At 34.8% G+C, this 21,961-nt stretch overlaps 1 protein-coding gene across 1 annotated transcript in view; it reads left to right on the forward strand.

The window, feature by feature from the left end:
• Positions 1-21,961, forward strand: part of unc80 (unc80, NALCN channel complex subunit) — a 56,260-nt gene that overhangs the window by 28,461 nt on the left and 5,838 nt on the right. The window contains exons 32-57 of the mRNA XM_066401446.1: positions 115-398; positions 558-874; positions 932-1,022; positions 1,214-1,421; positions 1,482-1,674; positions 2,237-2,453; positions 2,506-2,843; positions 2,904-3,044; positions 3,102-3,295; positions 4,444-4,784; positions 5,482-5,712; positions 5,834-6,011; positions 6,070-6,230; positions 8,989-9,003; positions 10,217-10,417; positions 11,897-12,017; positions 12,483-12,686; positions 12,936-13,052; positions 13,839-13,970; positions 14,032-14,152; positions 14,438-14,665; positions 15,566-15,735; positions 15,804-15,960; positions 16,186-16,347; positions 16,458-16,562; positions 18,947-19,105. Coding sequence (XP_066257543.1) covers positions 115-398; positions 558-874; positions 932-1,022; positions 1,214-1,421; positions 1,482-1,674; positions 2,237-2,453; positions 2,506-2,843; positions 2,904-3,044; positions 3,102-3,295; positions 4,444-4,784; positions 5,482-5,712; positions 5,834-6,011; positions 6,070-6,230; positions 8,989-9,003; positions 10,217-10,417; positions 11,897-12,017; positions 12,483-12,686; positions 12,936-13,052; positions 13,839-13,970; positions 14,032-14,152; positions 14,438-14,665; positions 15,566-15,735; positions 15,804-15,960; positions 16,186-16,347; positions 16,458-16,562; positions 18,947-19,105 — 4,786 coding nt within the window. The remainder of the gene's footprint in view (positions 1-114; positions 399-557; positions 875-931; positions 1,023-1,213; positions 1,422-1,481; positions 1,675-2,236; positions 2,454-2,505; positions 2,844-2,903; positions 3,045-3,101; positions 3,296-4,443; positions 4,785-5,481; positions 5,713-5,833; positions 6,012-6,069; positions 6,231-8,988; positions 9,004-10,216; positions 10,418-11,896; positions 12,018-12,482; positions 12,687-12,935; positions 13,053-13,838; positions 13,971-14,031; positions 14,153-14,437; positions 14,666-15,565; positions 15,736-15,803; positions 15,961-16,185; positions 16,348-16,457; positions 16,563-18,946; positions 19,106-21,961) is intronic.

The following is a 21,961-nucleotide window of genomic DNA, read 5'->3' on the forward strand; positions in this document are numbered from 1 at the left end:
ACAGTATATGCCATTGTTGATTTGATTCGGAAGTGAATTTAACTCATCTATTTGTCGTAGAATTTTTTAAAAGTTTTGTTCATAATAATTATCAAATAATTTTTATTTTTACAGGTAATGGTGCAAATTCCAAATAGCCTCTACTACTACTGCAGTCATCAAGACTTTTGCCATCCGTTCTGCCACAGACGCGTAATGAGGGGATGTTCCAGACTCGTAAAGGCTGTTAGAAAAATATACGGGGAAGAATTCGGTGTTATTGACGACAAGTTTACTAACGAGGCTGAAGTAAAGAAAAAATCCCACAAGAAAGATAAAAATAATAGAAAAGTGTCAGACCAGACCAGTTCTCAAGTGAGCCCGATTAGAAGGAAGGATAGCGTTGGGAAAAGAGATAGGTAAGGGAGGCTTTAGGTAGTAACTTTTAACCTATGACTAGGTTGTAGGCATAAATCTTTATTTTTATTAATACGTAGATATTTGGTTGTTGCCACATCTATCTGTTACCACTACTTCGAGACACCTTGCGCTACAAGAATGTTCCCTCTGTTTTTCAGAATTGATAAGACTTTGGATGGCTCTCAGGCCAGCAAGCTAGCTTCCAAAGACTCATCTCGGGATATAGCTGACTCAGACGGTGGTAACGGTTCTTCAAAACATGTTGACGATTCCAAACCCTCAGAGCCCCCACCGATTTTGAAATACATACAAACACAAGTTAAGGATGTTTTTCATGCTCCTTTAGCAGCCCTTCTGAAAGGAGCAGTCATTTTAACTGAGGAAAATTTTGTCGACATTATACCAGTAGCTTGGGAGCTCCTTCTTGAAATAAATCAGGAAGTGGCTGCCGCAGCCGCATCTTTGTTCATCTTAGGCAAGCTCTATTGCGTTACTTTGAGGAAATGTTTCATTTTTAAAAATTTTATTTTAGCTTCTGTTAAAGCTCCATCCCATGCAACTGAAATAATGCAGCATGGTTTAACAAATACTGAACCAGCTACGAGAATAAATTCCATTCTTCGGTGAGTTTTATACTATATTTTTATGCAATATTTTTGATAACTATTCTTAAGCTATAATATCAAAAAATAACAATGTTATATGTTTTGACGCTATATGGCCCATGTTTAACTTCAGTCGATAAATTGAATATTGATTCATTATCAAATAGTTCTGAGCAAAAGAGTTTTACAATACACCCTGATAATTATAGATTTCAAGTTTTATGGAAGATGCGTTTCCAAGTGTGGCCCCGAATGGAAGAAAATGCCCATTCACTATTCAAAATACCACCTCCTGGAATAGAATTTACATTACCCTCTCCGAAGATTGGTATAGAGTGCTTGGATGTGGTGGATTCCCCGTGGGAACTGTTGGTTAAAACAAAAGTAGAGGAAGTGACCATTGATCAAGAAAGGCATGTAAGGGATTCATATTAATATTGCGAAAATAGGGTTATTTCCTTACCATTTCTTTTGTAGAGATCACTTGTAACGGCAACAAAAACTAGGAAGAAGCAGCAGACCGAATTAATAAAGATGGCTTTACAAGCACAAGATGACAAAAAACGGGAGGAAAGAGAAAATTTTCTGATAACTACAATTCCCATCACTATGCAGGCCGCTCATGAGCCTAGTTTGTATCACACCACTGGAGAAGAACATCCAGAAGATGGTGAGGATTGCGTTTGACAGAAGATGATAATGGATCCCAATACCTAAAATATTTAGTTGTAATGAAGATTATGTGAGATATATTTATTTGTCCCGTACAGGAAAGTGACCTTAAAGCAAGTTCATTTGCAAGCGTAAGCAGTATGTCCTTATTCATCAATGAATAAACGAATCTCATTTAACATCGAAGAGTTAAATGAGACCTATTTTTAACTTTGGGTTTTAAATATTAAATCTTAAGGTGCCAAATTATTTACTTTCGGGACTTATTTCCTTATTTTCCTTATTAAACGGATGAAATAAGATAGAAGGGTGACAGGCACACATTACCGACTATAACACCACCCATCAAGTTCAAATTAGTTTAATGTGTACCTGCTCATATCATTAAAATAAACTCCCTTAAATCTGAAATATTAAGTAATACTAAGTATTAAAATATTCTATGTTCTCTCATAAGTGTATGAAAACGGAGAATTTGAGTATAGCAAGCCGCCATGAATCATTAAAAAAGTTTGTAAATTACTACGTCACGCTTCGTCATTTTCTATATGTTCCATTAGGTGATAACGAAGAAAATGAAGGTGGTCAAATCAGAAATACTGGACATCATTTACATTCGGCTCATTCGTTATTTCCTTCGTGTCTTTGCGCCGCTGTTACATCCATTATTAACCTCCTGGATGATGCAGCTGTGTCAACTGACGGATGCGCTGTTTACGAGGTAGCTTATTCTGTAATCTGGACCTGCCTTGTCGAAGACAGTGCGTTGTTCTTAAGGTGGAGGTTCTATTCATACTTCATGCTTCACAACTATAAGCGGGCATTTCAGATATGTTTTGGAGAGGCTAACCAGGGATAAGCAAGAAGAAATGTTTAAAAATCTCAGGCATCTCATAAGATTCATCCCAAAACTACCGCAACAAGCCGCATTCGCTCTTTACAACTATATTATTGGTTATGTGATGTTTTACGTGCGAAGTCCTCACGAAGAAGGACAACAACTAATTGGGGCTGCTTTATCTTTACTTTGGATGGTGGTCCACAGTGTGCATGGGATCATGTTCAAAGATTTAAAGCAAATTTTACGGAAAGAGCAGTGCGATGCCTCTATTCTTTTAACAGCTAATGTTCCTTCAGCCAAGAAAATTATCGTCCATGGCCCGCAAGGTACTTAATGAAAAGTTGTTTGGGTGGACTTCGAAATTTTTGCCACCGGATTGGTTACAGATCCAGATGCAGGAGGCATCCCGTCACAGTTCCCTGTTCAGGAAGACACGCAATTTTGCCAGATACTTCGAGAAGCTCTGGATTTCTTCGGCATCGAAGAAAATAAACATGATGAGTACTTCCTCGTCGACTACAAGACTCGTATGTTGTTAATTCTCCTTTCCATTGCTTTAGAAATTACGTATTACACAATTTTAGATCAAATACGAAATCCCTCTGCTTATGTGAGAGATTACTACTTCTTTAAGCGATCTCAATATCCTCAACTTGAATTGGTTCACATGGAGCCTGATAAAGCATTCTATGCATTACAAAAGCAAGAATTAGTTCATAAGTTTGTCGAAAGCGGTAAAGTATTGCTGACATGGGCCATATTGAAGAACGTCGACATGGTAAGAAAATTGTCTCTTTTCTTTCTTGTCTTTTCAAGCCTTATTAATAGAAATAGAAGAGCTGTGTTATTGAAAAGACCGCCCATCTGAAACGAAAAAATGCATTTTCAAAAAAATATATCTTGGTTATATCGTGAGTTTTTGTTCACTCCCATCGCAATTGCCAATTTTTTTTTAATCTAAAAATAAAAAAGAGAGTTTTGACAGAGAGTTTTAAAATATGCACAATCGAAAACTAAATAGACATGTGCAAAAGTTTTTCTAAAACTACTAAATTCCGTTGATTCTTAAAATATTCCCTAATAAAACAAAATCCTGTAAACGTACCGGATTTTGAAAATATCGTTTTTTCATTTCTCTCCTAAAATCGTTCAAAATGAACTAAACAGGTGAGTACTTTAGCTCAACGACCTGACTTCAAACGGCGCCATGAGGGTAACTATTTAAAATGAGGGTAACATCATATCTGCCACATCTTTCTTTTCGCTCTCTAGAGGATTTACTTGATTTGATTCAAATTTTACGTCCACACTAAATAATATTCCACGAGCTTTGTTTCAACCAAAAAATAATTCAATTCCTTGTCATCACAAATACTCGTAGCAGATTATTATTATTATTATTTTATTAGATTTCTTTTTATGGGGAATTTCTATTGAGCATGTTGTCAAGCTATACGACCAGTGCATATTGTTGCGTTTACCAGAGCAGTCGCCCAAAGATGCAACCCATGTATTGAAGCGGGGGTGATTATTTTAAGGCATTTCCAGTTAATCAATATTTTTTTTAATGTTTATGTTTATTTTTTTGTTTATCAGACAATAATGAAAAATGCTCTTTGAACGGTTTTTATTTTCTTACTCGAGAATGGTGCATCGGAGAAAAATTGACACCCTGTATTTTCTTTACGAAGCATTTTTCGACCAATGTTGTATAGAGTTTTTTTTTGATATTTTTAAATGTACAATACGCTGGTGAAGTTTGGCACTTTAAGTTTGGGTCACCCTGTATACATGTACAAGGGGTTCCAACCTGTGAAATGAGTGTGTTTCTGACGGTTCGGAATTGATTTATTTTCTTCTGAGAACGAAGTTATGGTACGTTAACTACACGTTATACTCACTTAGAGATAATTACTTATATTACAGGTAGTTCAACGAGTAGTATTTTTACATGAAGAACTTATGAAACTTCCATCGTTTCCGCGCAAGGCTCTTGAATCTGATCTAGACCTGTACAAGAGTGGTCCATTGGGCAAAGAATTGTTAGGTCTCGACGTGCTACACAAATTCATGTGGGTGCGCTTAATTGCCAGAATGTTCGAAGCTATGGCGGGAAATTTTGCCTATTCAGGAGACATACACTTGTTTGTCAACGTCCTGAATGGGGCCCTCATATTACACTCAGAGGATGCCTGCATCTTGAGATATGTCATGGCCACTTATATAAATGCGGCCTTCCATTTTAAGAACATTTTTTCCACAAACGGGTGAGTTAAATACAATTGATATTACTAGGTCTATGCGGTAGATTCGACAAATCCATACAATAGGTATTGGAGACATGTTCTCTAAGAAGTTCTAGATATTTTAAAAAGTAAAAACGTTTTCATACCCGTTTTTCTTGTCATATTTATCATATACCATAGCATTTTGAAGTTCAACCGTGGGAATCTCGTTAACCGTAAAAGGCACAAGGTCGGTTTAATTGGGATAAAGTTGCGCAATTTGGAGTTCAAGAATATGCTGTTTTAAAATTTGAAAAAATTTCAAGGTCGTCGCAGATATTAGAAAAAAAAATTACAAAATTTTTAATATTTTTTCCTCGTTTTTTAACGAGGTAATTCAAAATGATTGGCACTTCATTAATGCACTTTTTCTTCTTTTACAACGTGACGATATCATATTTGAAATCCCACATTTTCGACAACCTTCATCAACTTTGTTTCTTTTTATGGGTACCACTTTGGATTTAAAAATTTTTTAATTCAATTTTTCTGAGTACGACGATGTATCACATGTTAAGATTCGTTTTGCAAAATCCTGTTTTTGGCCATCGTCACTTTGCATCATTTATATTGGCAAACAAATGTTATTTTCATGATAAACTGAAACTTTTAATAAGTTGGTATAACACAGACTAATAAATAGATGCCTATGTATATAAGATATTCCTTTCTGTTTTAGGTACCTCTTAATAATGCCAACATTACTGAAAATTTACTCAAACCACCAGACTAACAAACTGGTGACCACCACCATAGAGTATGCAGTGAAAGAATTTTATACCATGAATAGGAAGCCATTTATCTTACAAATGTTCGGGTCCGTATCTGCTATGTTGGATACGGATGAGGAGGGAACATACGGAAATGCCCATAAGATTCAGTCCAGCTGCTTGTTCAATTTACTGTTGAGGTACGTAACAAGTAGTTATTGTTCAAAATCCGCAGATTCATAACCATTTTCTCTGTGCAGCATAAGCTCAGTCATGAGTACTAAATGAAGACTAAATGAAGATAATTTACTGATGTTTTAGCCTGGAAACTCCATCACCCGATCCACTAAATATTGCTGAACTGGTCAAGGAACCTGTACGGGCAATAGACTTCTGTTACCATGATGAAGACAACGATGTGACGGTTCTGGATTGCATTTCTATGTGCGTCATGGTAGTTTCGTATTCAGCTGAAAGCCGTCGTGGCTACCAAATGCTGGTAAGTATGCAACATGCAGCATGCAAATGAAAGTTGAAACAACGGTTACCTGCCTTAGGTGATCTTGGAAGCAATTCTTCCTTATTATGTAGACAAAATTCAGAATCCAGTATACATCGCAAATTCGATCAAGCGATTTAAGAAAAACGAAAGGGAAATTATCAATCAGCTTGGTATAGCTGTACGTTGCTTGATCGAGAATTGTGCGGAACTCACAAAGTAAGTTATAGTTTTGGTGCGGTTTGGCGCTCTGTTGTGTTGCGATTTATTGAATGCCAGTTTATAGTAAAATTAAGTAATTGTAAATTCTTTGGTACTTCAAAGGGTCTTTCTTACTACATTTGAGTATAATATGGAAATCTGAATATGGTATTAAGTCATCAATACATATACATCGTGTATTAATCTAGTCATATAAAAAATGTGAGTGTAATCTTAAATTTCCTATTACCTTTCAAGGACCTTGAAGAAGTGATGAAGACTCGATCACTCAGAGTCAATTACAGCAATCAAACTTCCTCCCACAATACGAAAAATTGGCGTTAAAATTGCCACCAATTGAGTAATTTCTCCTACCATCAGTAAAATTGTCAATTTCAACTGTACTTGATAGCCAACCACATGTACACTATGCGTACATGTGGTTAACTGAAGTGTCACAATACTTGGTAGTTGAACTGTAAAAATTCGACGTCTAGGAACGTTAGTGTCAAATAATGAATATAATTTGAACGACGACTTTAAATTTTTTAGGAATGAGGTGCCTGAATTTTCCTGTTTGTGTTTTACGATTTTCAAGATTCCAATAGTCACCTTATAATTTTGGACACCTTGTAAAATGAATACATCAGAAAGAAACGTTTCAGATTAGAACCTGTTTCAGTTGCACCTTGTTTCTTTAGATCTTCAGTAACTTTCGTTATTTATGATCCTGTTTGTAAATCGAATTATGAAGTAAATCTATTTACCTACCTTATTTGATTTCACCAATAGTTACTAAATTAATCAGTTGTGTCACCAGTGTCAATTATGAAAACTGGAATTTTATTTGTTCACATAAGAAAATGTGTGGAGATTTTGAAGATTTTTAACTATAAATTCATGGATATTTTAGAAAAATACATAAGCTGCCATTAAATATGGCGAAAGTTTTAATTGCTTGCCCCTTGTACCAAAAAATTTACAACTCTACAAGAAAATATTGTAAATATAACAATTTAAATGGCATTATTTCCGATAAAATATTATTTCCTGTCAGTTTTTAAGGATTGGAATTGTTTTATTAAGTGTTAGGTACCGGGTCTCCCAGATTTTCAATTTTTACAGCAAATATCTCAAAATATTTAAGTATTACAAAGAAAGATGAAGTTTAGTGCTAAAGTTGAATGAACGAGCCAGGAGGAGAAATTGAATATACTTTTTAAAGTACATGCTAACTAAAAAAAAGTATGAGGAACTAAACTTTTTTTTATCAGCTGCTCTCATATATTTCTTGTTGGGTACTAAAGTGTGAATCTTTTAGGGTAATCAATTACCAGTTCACGTTTTTATTTTTAGCCAACAGCAAAAAAAACCTTCGCCACGGGCTTTTTATAAAGGCTTAGAATTTTTAATTTTATATCCGTCGATATATTGAACTTGCACCTAAATTTTGTTTTAAATATCTCAAGAGGTTATGAAATGAAAAAATTAAAAACTTCTTTTTTTATTTGAGTTGTAAAAATGCTTTTAATCAAAAAAATATATATATATGACTAAACGACTTGAAATGCAACTAAGTAGAGCCAAAAAAAATTGTTGAACATATTGGCGCATATGATGGATTACTTTAAATGAAATGTGATACTGAGTGTTAAAATGTTTTATAACTAAAAAGGACACATGACACCCATATCTCCGCCCCTGATGAATGATTAAAACTGATCACTTTTTGAATCATACCTACCGATATGCTGAACTCATGTACGAAATTTGGTTAAACATTTTTAAGCCCTTTATCAGTTGCAAAATAAAAACATTTTTTCTTAAACTTTAACACCCTGTATTTTCAAACCAAAGGGCAATTAGAAATTTGTTTATATAAATTTTATTTCTTATTTCGATCGCAGGAACCTACAGTAAGTTGGTGGAACAATCCTCATACATCCTGTGTAAGCATAGTTCATTCTCGAATTATTTAGAAGAGTTACCTTACTAGAATAGTACCAAGATTTTAGTAAATGTCTCCCATCAGATATTTGCTCTCTTTAACAAGAGTTTTCTACTGATGCAGCCAGGTTTTTAATTTTACGGATAAAGAAATTTTCTCAGTCCATTATTTCAATAACGGCTGATATTGCTGATCAACTTTGACGAGGAATTCAAAAACCTGAAAAGATATAGGTATCCAAAAAAGGTTAAGAAACTGGCGCCTCATTATTTTTTATGCATCCCTGTATATTCGAAGGTATCTTCAATTTAAACTCCTGGTGTATTCCTGCAACTTTTATAATAGAGAATTTCCTTAACTTCTTGATATGCTCCGATATTTACTGTACGCGAAGAAGAGCTCTGATATCCGGTATCATTATTTTTTGTTAAATAAGAGAATGCATGCCAGTTTAAAGAGCAGTTCTATGGAACTATTGAATTTTCCTAACGATTTATTTTATATGTCATGAATAAAAATTATGATTGACCAAAGGTTTTCTACAAGATTTATTTTTGAGCGTACGAACGTTGTTATAGAGTATTCTAGAGCATAAGTTTATAGTGTTTCCTCGCAGGAATATCATTGAAGGAGGGGTGAATTTAAAACATTGTTTTCGTCAAATTATAACATGAATATCGTCTCCTGAAATGAGTTTCCACGACTTTATTGTTCTAGATGAAAGTTAGTTGCTTGACGTTATATACCGCAAAAGGGCGCCATTTCATGACAGTGTCTGACCCATCGCATCACGCTTGTCTTTTAACGTTTTGTATTTTTGTTTTGCAGATTCAGTTCGAAAAGGTAGGTGGTGTTGCATTTTAGCTTTTTATTTTTATGTCTTTAAAAACACTAACAAGACTTACAACTGACGATAAGCAATCGTAGGCGTCATCTTTGAAAAAATGATCACTGACTGACTTAACGATGGTGAAATTGATAAGTACGCTTTCTAATGAGCTTCAATTTGTGTTGGTCTTCTTTGCTCATCCGACATGGGAAGATGTATCTTAGAAGCCATTAACCGTAAAAAATTGGAAAAAACAATACTATCTATTGGGAGTTACTACTAGAAAATTTTTAAAAAGCGACATATTTTCAATGTAGTAATCTCGATAGTAGTTGCAAATAGATAAGAGTAACAGAAAACCAAAATATTGAACTCTATATGAAATATTCGGAGACGTATTTGTAACAAGAAAAAGTGTTAAAAAACTTTCAATATTTTCTACAAGAGGAAAATTTCGACCCTTTTGAGGTGATGGTTATTACTCTAACACACATGGATCCTATATTGGTCCTGGTTGCTTCCATTCATGCTCCGAGCCTTAAAAGGGCAATTTGAAGAACCTTCATTACAATGAAGTTGTCCTTCAGCCTTCCAAAATTCTGGCGTTTAAAATTTGAAAAGTGATTAAAAAGGGGTTATCTCCCGCTGCTTTGGAAATTTCCAGGTAATTTTCGAAGAACAGGGACCAATCTTTATTTATAATTTTTTGTCTAGTACTCTACGATGAATATTTACCCCTGTTTCACTGGACCGCTGGGTACAAAGGCTCTTATGGAGCCTAAGATTTCCAATTCAAGGACTTATATTCTAAAAAACTAAAACCAAAATAAAGGACAACTTAATCCTAATCGTTGATATACCCTTTATTTTGTGTGTGCACCAACTTTGGGTGCACTTCTCTTACCTTTTAATTGTCCGGGCAAGATTAAGGAAATTTGATGCTTACTGAATGCCGAAAGTGATGTCTCATGACTGCCTTGGTCGATGTGTCCTATGTGGTTGATACTTTTTGGCTTCTAGTATGAACTGTTTCCTCAGATACCCGAAGTTCCGAATTGGAATCCTCCGAAATAATATTTGGGCTGACTGTAGACTGATGAACACTGTATCAAAACACTTTACACCATTATTAAATATTATTATGTACTTTAATTTTTTAAAGTCAGTTAAAAGAATGAATTTGGAAGTAAGATTTTTATCAGTGAGCCATGCGTTTTCATTCCCTAGAGTCTACAATGGCCCGTACAGGTCAAGTCCCGAACACAAAGGCTCTAGTCAAAGAAATTATCGAGGCCCGTATTCACCAGGATTCGACTTCGAGGATGACTCCCATTCCAAGTTCATGAGTGAGCACAATAGAGCTAAAAGCATGTATGAACATGATACTGAAGACAGCGAGATGTTGCGAGCAGAATATAGACGACCAAGGTAATTAGCGTCAATGTTTTTTTTGCGAGGAGATGGAAAGTTTCCAAAGACACCCGGCCGGGATCCGTGTTCGCCCGATGTTATCAGCCGGGTAATGTGGGATTTGAGTTCGCATCCACCTACCCACCAAAAGTATCTCCCCTCTTCGACCCCGGAAACCGCACCAACTAGGAGTCGTCTCTGGTCGTCACTCCTACATTCGCATTCCTCCTCCTTTCATTCTCCCCCTCTTACGCTTCATCCACATGATCCTCTCCACCATCCGCTTCAACGGCTTCCACTTCTTCTCGTTCCCCACCAACTCTCACCTTATCGCCCTTCAGTCCAAGTTGAGACCCCTCCCTCTGGCCTCCGAGCGATAACTCTCCCACTCCGAGCGTCAATGTTTTTCAACTAAATGAAGAAGGAAGAGATCAGGATACCTAAATTATGTATCCTTACACCAATGAATAATTTAACTATAATTTACAAGGGAAAATATTTTATTTAAGTGAATAAATTTGAATTTTGAAAAAATTGAATTTAACCGTCGAAGTAGTTATTACTGTTTGTCTCCTTTTCAAATTCTTTTCTGTCGTATTTTTTAATCAGTTGAAAATTTACTTGCGAATTTTCATTTTGTAATTTCATCGCACCATATTCATTTTACCTACTTCTATCGCCTACGAACGAACTGAATAGGCTGACGTGATCGGGTATCAATTCAATTGGTTCAAAATTAGTTGATAGGGATCGATGCGATATGGATTATCTTTTGTGAAAAGTCTTAACGAAAAAAAGACCTCTAACTAACTGATTTTAACTTTAATAATCCCCACAACGAAGAGAGGCTAAATCTTATACAAATTCTCATCCCACTTCGGTCTGTTAACCTGAAACCAAAATCGCTCCTCCGGTTTCGTTCACTCCGCGTTTGAGTCGGTTGAGGTTCGGCTTCTAAATTTCGAACACTTTGCCAGTAGTTTATACATGAAATGATCGACCTAGTTTTCATCGAGGCAGGTTCCTCACCGCCCATTCAGTCTTCTAATGTCAATTTCAAGATCTGTGTGAATGCATGAAAGTGTGACCCTCTTGGTAGATGTGGTTTCGACCCTCCGCTTTCTGGGTCGCTGCATCCACTTCTTCTTTTTGTGTTGTGATATCCTTTTTTCTTTTATGTATGTATAGCCGTCCCTGGATGTTTGATCTACTGATCGTCTTATTTTGATCTTCTATGGCCTCTTCAAGTTCTCTGGCATTTTTCAATTTGTTTTTGTCCTCCTTGCCCCAAAGGGCTGGTTTCTGATGTTCCAACAGGTTGCTCGTTTGATAAACCCACGATTTCAAGCCAAATTTTATCTCCAATAGGTAATAACCTGAAATAACTTGAACTAACGTGGAAAACCCGTATCTTATGAAGGCCTATCTTGTTCTTTGTGATGTCCAGTATAATGAAGTTCAATTTTTTAAAACTTCCACATATTTTCTTCTTCACAGAGATGTTCTGCTGTCACTAGTAGGCGAGTTTGTATTAAAAATCAATGACAGAATTATCGAGATTATGAAAAAAGAAGGAGAAGGCAAGCCCATAGAGATACTGGACTATCGGTCCCATGTGGTAAGTTTTATTTCATTTAAAAGTTTTTTCAATAGGTTGATAATTATGATATTTTCAGTGATTTGCTCATTTATTGTTCGTTTCTATAATAGATTATAATTTGAAATTAATCATAGATATTTCTGACTTATAGTTTTTTCATTATACAGGGTGTTCCTAAATATCACGTACATATGGAAGGGCGCAGAGGCTAACTGATGATGGTTAAAAAAACCTTGCAGTATTCGCCGAATCGTACACGTAGGATGTTTTATAAAGAAAACATCCCTATTAGAATTAATTCGTATAAATATTATTACTCCGTTAGGCACAAGAAATAACTAGTAGTGCTATTTGGAATTTAACTTTTTTTAAAAGATGGCCAGGGAGAAACCTTCGAAAGTGTTAATTAATAACTTGCCCTATTTAACCATTTACGATACCAAAAAAAAACAAATTTTTATTCCCATTTTTACATTTTTATAGAGATTAGCTGACATAGCGCATGCGCTATTAAAAGTATCCCCATATGATCCCGAGTCAATGGCATGCAGGGGACTACAATATTACATGTCTTATGTGCTGCCTTCTACTGACTGGGGCGACGACGCCATGAGGCCCGCCTTTGTCACTCTCATGAAGAGGATGGAAAAGGTGTTTAGCAAAATTCAGAAGAAACCTTCAATAAGAGTAAGTTTTCCTATATTTGCTCTATTATATATCAAACACGTTCAGATAAGCTTGCGCCCTTATCACTTCTATCAGATGGACAGGCGTTTATTTTGTCTTTTTCCGGTTTCATGCAGAAATCAAACTAACAGATGTACTAGACAATGCACGCATCACGTGCGCATTTTTCAGTCAGAATGTTGAGTCTTAACTGATAATCGTGCCGGATCGTCTGCACCCATCTGCCTTAACACATTTTGTTTATTATAGAGGAACACGGACTGGGACGCAGCTGCAGGACTCCTCAAGGGGCTTTACAACACTTTGGTCAAGTATCCTTATATAATAAATTGGCATCAAATAAAACAGCTTATCGTTGTTTGCCAGGTAAGCCTTAAGTTATAAGGTAGTTAGTTATAAAGAAGTTATAAGGAAGTTATAAAGAAGTTGTAAGGAAATTATAAAGAAGTTATAAAGAAAAGTCATTAATCCTCGACTTCGCTCGTTTAAGAATGGATTATTGTAACGGGTGACCATTAAAAAAACCTACCTGAAGACGATGAATCATGAAGGTACCGTAAAAACAGTGAAATTTCTATACGCATCATTCAGATTTAGCAAACTGTTTTCAAATGTTTTTACGGAATTCACGTTTGAAAATTACACTTTTTGCACTTTTAACTGCAAAAATTTGTAACTGATTTGAACTTCTCAAAAAAATTCAAATTTTATCATCTCAAGTTATTGGTTTAGATTCATTTGTACCTTAAGCAGCATTTCATAAATAACAGGTAACGGTCTGAGTGACTCCGTTTATTTGGTCCCTTTTTAGTCTTTAGACCGAATAAACGGTGCCGTTTGGACGGTCACCGTATTATGCCAAACGACGCTAAACCGTTTCATCACAACTTATGTCCTTTATAAGTACAAATAGTGCCATGATTGAAACGTCAATATTTCACAAATAGTTGAAAATTAGAATAACTTTTTTAAGGAAAATTTATTAAAAATAAATTCTTATCGTTAGCGTGATAGGCAATCAATTGAACTAATCCCAAACAAAACGAGCAATAAAAACAGGAGGCAGAAGAAACTTTTGAACTGAAGTAAACTTGATAATGATTAAACAATTTTTCAATCATGAATTAAAAATTATTTTTTTTAATTTTACAGAGTCTCATAGTTTCTGAGAGCACTGTGGAGGGAATATCGGGAGCTACCGCCGCTATTCTGAGTCAAGCTCCGCCGCCTAACTTCTGTTCGATGGTTGTTCGCCTAATCGCCGTACAAATCCAAGACGGTCATGTACTAACTTACCAAAAAAACTACCTCATGAGTCATCCTATTAAAAACCTGATTTTTGCAGGATTTCTACACTTTGGAGCAGGTTTGCGGTGGATCAACTTTTTCCACGCAAGAACGAACTGAGAGCGTTATCATTAACCTGATTATGCCTCTGTGTCTGAGGGTTGGCAGTGGTAGGAAAGGTACGACTATACAGGGTACTAACAATTTGCGAGAAAGTATCGGGATCTTCTACATTATAAGATATACGCAATCTGCTGAATTAAGGCAATTAATTTCAAAGCGTTCTCTGAAAACACACAAAAATGCGTGTCTGTTTGCAAATTTGAGTTGCCCCGCACTTTTACCGTTTCCGTAATCCCCGAGGAATTCACTTTTTGTGGAACACCCCGTATAATATTCGGAACTGTGTTGATCAGGAAACGAATGCGTAGGCATTTACAAATAGGCCTTTCGTTTTTTCATAGATGTCCCCCAAATTAATCCTGGCGATGTAAGTTTTGCCATCACTTTGGTGCTTCATGCTATGAGTCCGCCCAGTATGAAGGCCGCAGCCCAAACTGGCGCCAATCCGAAAGCCACAGCTGAAACAAGAACTGGAAGTCTTACGTTCACCGGAACTCGAGACACGAAGACTACGTCCAAGATAAACACATCTTTATATCAAGTGTCGTTTTTAGCCTTGAAAATGATCGGTAAGCACATTTTCATGTAACGACGACTAATCATTCCTGATCACAAACAAATATTTTTGTAACGTGCAATCTCTAAGGGTCTGAATCATATAATCATGAATAATATAAAAATAATTTTTGGAATTTTGCAAATCAGTGCGCACTTTATAATATTTTTTTATCTTCAGATTTTACCGAAAACGATTCTATCTTCTAGAAATTTTACTTTTGATACTTTGACATTCAAAAATACAATATTTTTTTAAAATATAAATATTTATCCCTTCCAGTTTTTGAACTATTCGTACATTACCATTCTTAAAGCCATTACTACAGCTATCTACTACATATGACTCAATAATTTTAGTCTATTAGAGAATATTAAAACTTGAATCTTTCAAAAGCTGTAAAAGGTAAAAAAAACTTTAGGGGTTTATAAAAATCGGGAATCAAGAATCGTTTGCAAAAAACTCAGGCTTTAATATTTATATGAAAAAAAGAGTCATAAAATTGTCAATTTGAAATTTAACAATAACGTGCACTAAATGACTTTAATTTTTGTAGTTACTCGGGTTCGAAAACTATGCGATATGTGAAAAAAACTTAAAAGAACATTTTTTAAAAATAGTCAATAATATGCGTTAAAATGAATATGTAATATTAGTGTTATAATTTTTTTTTCATAAAAATTTGATCTATTTCTTCTGAGCTATTTTTTCTGGGCTCGTGTGTATTGATTTTGTTTTACTTCACACCGGTGCCAGGTTTCTTAGTAGCATTGAAATTTCTATGTCCTGGAGGGCCAAAGTAAATAGCAAAGTCTTTCGCTGTTTTGGAAAAAAAGTTATAAAAGAACTAGAACATAGTCAAAATATCTATGTTGCTTAAGCTGTTTGCTAAAATTGACACTCAAACTATTAGCCATATGCTTCGAAGAACATTTAATGCCAGACTGGATGAAAATTAGCAGAACTATGCGAGAATTGGGTAAACGCAATGAGGCAGCTAATCATTTGTGGGATTTTTTGGACTTCGTGGTCACTCATCGAACACCATTGTACATATTAATGCAGCCATTTATATTTTTAAAGGTAACTAGGCTGTGCTTTTTCGGAGAGCTTAACGAATAATTTTTAAATTAATTTTTGTTTGACCCTAGCTTGCCCAACCTCCGATATCCGATTTTGAGAGGAATATGCATCAGAAAATCCGCGACAAAATTCGTAGTATCGGATTGCCTCTACCTAAGAGCAAAGGTGCCATATTAATGGACTTGGCCAACCAGATGAAACAGCTGAAAGAAGAACTTTCGGAATGTAAGTTTTGCTAATGTGTAGCTACTGAAATCCCCTTACATGTAGAACCAATTTGAGACACCCTGTATATACAGAATGATCCATTAACTCAGGCACTAAAATCATTATGAAAATTAACATTTGAATGAAGAGTGTTTGGTATAAATCAAGTGAAACAACTACAGCACATAAACTTCTAGGATCGTCGGCAACTTTAACTAAGAGCTTTATCTGTTTTTTTTTCAGCTACAGAATCTGATGATTCAAAGAAGGAAAATCTTCAACCCACCGTTCAAACAACCAGCGAAACAACCCAAAGGTCTCAACGCCAATCTTTGATCGGTTTATTGACCGGAGAGCTGCATCATCAAAGAAGCTCCACTCACGAACATTTACAACACTTGAAAGGTAGGTAATGTTCAATTTTAGGCGAGTTGCATTTATGGGAGAATTAAAAAACAATTTAACAACCTTCCTTGAATCTACCAAAGAAGTTAGTTTCTCTGACACTGTTAAAGGTTCATCAACCAGCGTGAGTCACGCATCTACTCCAGTACAGAAAAGTACTGCACAGCAGGATGACGATTTGAAGTCAGGTACATCCGCCCCGAGTGTTTTTCAAGGTATTTTTGGGTGTTTAGAAATCATCTTTGGCAGCTAACCATCGCCGTTTACGTCAAATGTACAGTCATTAGACAGATTTCGGAAGCAACCAGACAATTAGACGGTAACCGGTAACTTCACTAATGACATAGACGCACTTTACAGTTCGTGAAATAGTTTCCGGTTGTCGTAACAGCGGCAAATATTTTCAATTTAGGTTAAGTCTATAATTCACCAAAGACATTATCATTGTTACCTTAATTCAGTATTTATTTGTTGATAAACTTCGAACAATACAATTTATTGGATTTTCACGCTAGTCGTTTCCGAAATGGTTTTGTCTATCGTCCGTAAGCTAACAGAGACATCTGACATTTCGAATCGACAACTGACATTCCATAAGTATGTCAAACTTGTCAATTAATATTTACCAAGTTGAATTTTTGACGCTACCGAAAACTGTCTATTAGTGTGCTCATTGAATGTAATTGCCTGTACCTACATTGTTCGTCTAGGTACTGGAATTTATTATTGTCTGCGATCCTGTGCGTTTTAGCGTGTTTTAAATGTTTCTCAATAGACCGTTTTGTAGATGTTGAAATTTATTTATATTTTTCGTAGAATTTTTGCAGATGTTTATATTCTCGTCGCTCACTCAATTTACGATGTAATACTCGATCTACGAAACATACACTTTAAAATAGTAATTTTAACACGTCGAAGTTAATTTGAGTCTTAAGTCTTCTAGAGTAATGCGGACAGTCCATAGCACTCAGGTAGATCCCTATTCATCTGGAATAATTCTCAAACAAGCGAGATTGAATGTTAAACTAAGTTTTGAACATTTTTTTTTACTAGAGACACTGTTCCAGGAGTATAGAAATCTAATTACTCGCTTTAGTCACAAAAGAACATGTCTATTAAATGTGATGATAAAAAATAAGAGAAAATTCCGCTTCTGTTGGAAATATCCCCGATTGGTCCAGAAATGGGACACCTGAAAAATCACAACGAAGCTCTCACTTTTCATTGAGACACCTAATTTTTTATTATTTTTGAGCTTTCCACACAATTAAACAGTCGAAGCCTAAAGTACTAAATTTCATAACTTTCATTGAAGTCATGGTCTCATGGCTACAATAATAGAAGTAACTTTCCAAAAAGTGACGTGGGATATTTTCTTTTTTTTTTAGATATAATGCAATATTTTGAAAATCGAAAAAGAATTTTATATATTCAGCAAAGCCAACAAAATATATGGTACGGTATATCTAAAATAGCCACCTACATAAGCACATAATAATTATTATTATACTTACATGTGAAACCTTCAAAATAAATCATCAGATCAATTTCCACGTAAGATTCTACATAGGGAAGTACTCAAAATGTAAATAATACAAAAACACAGGGTACCTCAAAATGTTTATTATTTTTTTGTTTTTCTTCGAAAATTTCAGAATAGTCCTCGTTAAAAGATCTTGTATATCTTTCATGAAAAATTGCGAATCACCTTTCTCAACCTTAAAATGGTTTGCAAATTATGGCTAATTTATTCTAAATTGTAAATCAACCTCCTGGACGAAGAGTGTCGTCTTTCGGCCACCATCATCAATTTGATTTTTTCCCTTGGGCGCCACATTGGATTTTTCGGCATAAAAATAGTCAGGTGGGAAATCTGAAAACGTCATGGCGCAGCTGAGAAAAAGCGGCAATGAAAATGTGCTCGTGGTTTTGGGCTTCCTTATCAAATAACGCTAAAAAAACTAAAAATTGGAGATTTCGTGTTTGTTTTTTTTTTGATATCTTCGGAAGTATTCGGAAAATTCAAATTTTGGAAACGGCATGTGGTCAAGCGTTAAATTACCCAATTTTGCCCCCATTTAAACTTCTTCGTATCTTTTCTAGTTTCCGAGATTCTGATGGAGAGGGTCGAATTTGAAAAGCACCGTGTACTTCCGATTGAACCGGAAATGCCGCCATCTTAAAAATATTTTAAGCGTTTTTCCCCGTCAGATTTTCAGATTTTTGCTAATTACCGATTTTCCATTATCCATAGATGAAATTTGTGGAAGATATATAATAATATTTTTTGTTTCATGTTCAAATTTTAAATTTAGATATTTTTAATTTGGTAAACGATAAGAAGTTCACTCGTGAATTTGTCTCAGACATGCAATTACATTTCCTACGACGATATTTTGTCCCCAGATAAGCTTATTTGAAATCGATTATGTGGCAAACAATAGTTTTCGGCATATTGATTCATACATGTAATCCTATAAATTTATGGTTTCTTGTAAAGGTGACTTGAAAATCAGTTCACTTTATTAACATTTCGGATATTTAGTTAGGTAGCTGTTAGTATATATGTGCTTCCGTGTCTTGCATGCAGTTGTTTCAGATCGTTCCATGTCGCAACGGTCATCGGGCAGCGATGACCACCCATCAACCCAACCACCCAATCACTACCCACCACCCTCTTCTTCTTCTACTTCTTCTCATAAGCCAGCCGCTCACAAGCTACGCTTTGTTTCTTCCGTAGAGTTTAGACATTCTTCAGGTAAAATTTCATTTCTCAAGAATTAGCACTGTCCTAAAGACACTAACCTTTAAGTATTATCAAATCGCCCTGATATTTATTGAACGATGTGGATTTCAAATTATAATTGGAAAAGACTATATCGATTAATGCAAAGGTAATAAAGATCGACAAAATACAAAGAAAAAATACACTTTCATGATAAGTGAACCACGCTTTATTGGCAAAAACTTTTTTAAAGTTTGAAATGGCTTTGAAGTTTTTTTTAAATTTCTTTCAACGAAATAATAGAGGGTGTTTTGTTACACATGGATACACTGGCAATTCCCTGTACGATTTTAAGACAATTTTTCATATAAAGGAACATCCACAAACACTTTGTTACCGAAATATAGAACTTTATTTTTTCAAGAATTTATTTGTTTTGTGTTTATAGCTGCCACAATTTTTAATAGATTTAACTCAGGTTTTGAGGATATGTGTAGTAGCTCAAAATGTTAAAGATATTTTTTCGCAGTATACTTTATGTGATACCCAAGAGTTTTCGAAATATTGGTACATAAATTATAATTTTTTTAAATATTTTGAGAAACAAGAACTTGAAAAGGTTTTAAGCTAGAGCAAAATGGTTTTTATGTTCATGTTTTGAGTGTTTCAGACAAATCTCATTTTTTGATTTGACAGGTGTCAAAAATATTGACAAATGTCAAACAGTGAAAATTACATCATCAAATCCATTATTAAAAGTTAACGCAGAAACTTCATTGTCATTTAAACCGCTTCCACGTTCTAAAGACTAAAAAATATCATATTTTAATGGATATCTAGAAAATTGTTAGAAATCACAATGAGATATGCTGCGTCAAACATCTTTAAGAATTTAAAAGAGACCAATAATTGCAAAAAAAATTCTGATATGTTCCAAAACAGGTTCGAATTACTACAGTTTTCTTATGTTTCATTCAAGGCAAGTGCAACATAGTTGTAAAATGTTATTGTAATCGATTTTAGTAAATTCTGATGTACTGTATACAATACTTGTAATTGTCGTAATGTCAGCCATCTAACACAAAATAACCTTTTTTTACTTATTAGTTAAAACGCAAAAGACACTCCATTTATTGCAGTAGTAGTAGTCATTTATGACTTAGAGAAAAAATACAATTTTGTGTTAAATCTGGAAAATTAGTTTGTTTTCAAAAGATTTACATGTGTTATCCCAATCTACTCAAAAAAGTGTTTAAAGAAAGTAAAAACCGATTGTGTCTGTAACGAAAAAGTTGTGAGACGTTATTAAAAACGATAAAACTTGTTTCTTTTTTATTCCAGAGAAACAAAATTTTATTTTTTCGAATTTCCAATAGTCGATGGGTTCCATTAAAAGCATGCAAGTTCAGCCACCCTGTACATACATGGACCTACTTTCGTAACAAAGCGGTTGTGGACCGTGCAAATTTTAAAATCATACATGCGAATTACATTGTTAAGTACTGGTATGTCACTAATTGGTATACCCTGTATATGTGTACATACCTTATCTCGCACACATACATACCGAATCAAAAAGGTAGTAGCGGTCAATATTTCATGGACAGCGCTAATATTCATTAGTGCTATTAAATGTGCTCTTCATGGTTAAGGAAGTAGACTTCAGGGATATTTTGGAAAAGAAATTGGAAAAGAAAACCTTTGTCCAAAGGAAATTGTGACCTATGTGTGTAGTCAAAAAGCTCTTTTCCATTTTCGAATAAATGTACAGATAATAATGTGTCTATGTTTCTCAGTTTAACTTTGTAATTTAGGAGATTCCAACACAAGCATCACCAAAAATGCTTCTTTGTACAAATCTCAACCTAGCACGTTAAAAGAACGCGCTACAGAAAACCAAAACTAAGAAATGTCCATATGACTGTGTGGCTCTACAGCAGAATGAAAATAAAATCAAGAGAAAATTAAATCTTTTTATTGAATTTTTTGGAATTTTTGAAATTTACATAAATTCTTAAATAGCCCTGAAAATACATTAGATACTATAAACCCGAAATTGTAGAGTTGCGTAAATCAAGTGTATGTAGTCAAGCGGATTCTTATCTGTGAGGTTGATGTAGCAATGATAAAATTTAAAAATATCTTCTATTTCAATGCGTTTAGCACTTCCAATAAATATATACCCCGTGAGATAAAAAAAAAGGTAAATGTTATTCTCAGCTAGCTTTAACTGAGAATGGTGTGAGAGATGTTATTCTCAAATATAGTAAACACAGAAAAAATCGACAATCCGCCTCAAACTTACAAAACATATTTACAACAATGGAAAGTACCTACCGGTCAGATTTTGGCTGTATATACAAGAGCTTGTTCAAATGTTTCACATTTTTCATCATATTTCATTTAAAATGTAGCTGCAAATAAATTAGTGTACATACCACAGTATTCTTTGTCTGCAGAGAAGTTCTTTCCACCTAGACATGTAATCTGCTATTTTCATGTTAACTTGTCGTCATCACGAGGATGTAAGTGTTTCTTCATTGTATAAATACGCAACTTCAAAATGTGCACTTTTCTTTTTATTTAAGTATTAATTCTGAATTCTGACGTAGAATAACGAAGGGTTTAGTCCAACACAATACTTTTAAAGTGGCGCCCAAAAAGCCATCTTGAAAGTTCCTTTCGTCAACTGCCTAACACCAATATCTACAGTGTGTTAATTTCAAAACTTTGGATTTGTTATAACTCCAACGGTTGAATTTTTTCTAGAACATTGAAAAACCATTTTGGCAGAGTGGAGGGAGAACCAGTTTAATATGGTTTGAAAGTTTCTACGTGTACCCGTAAGAGAGGTAGGTACTCCAACTATATCGATGACGATCTGCAGTT

Source organism: Euwallacea similis, chromosome 22 (genome assembly GCF_039881205.1).
Source record: "Euwallacea similis isolate ESF13 chromosome 22, ESF131.1, whole genome shotgun sequence".
NCBI classification, from domain to species: domain Eukaryota; kingdom Metazoa; phylum Arthropoda; class Insecta; order Coleoptera; family Curculionidae; genus Euwallacea; species Euwallacea similis.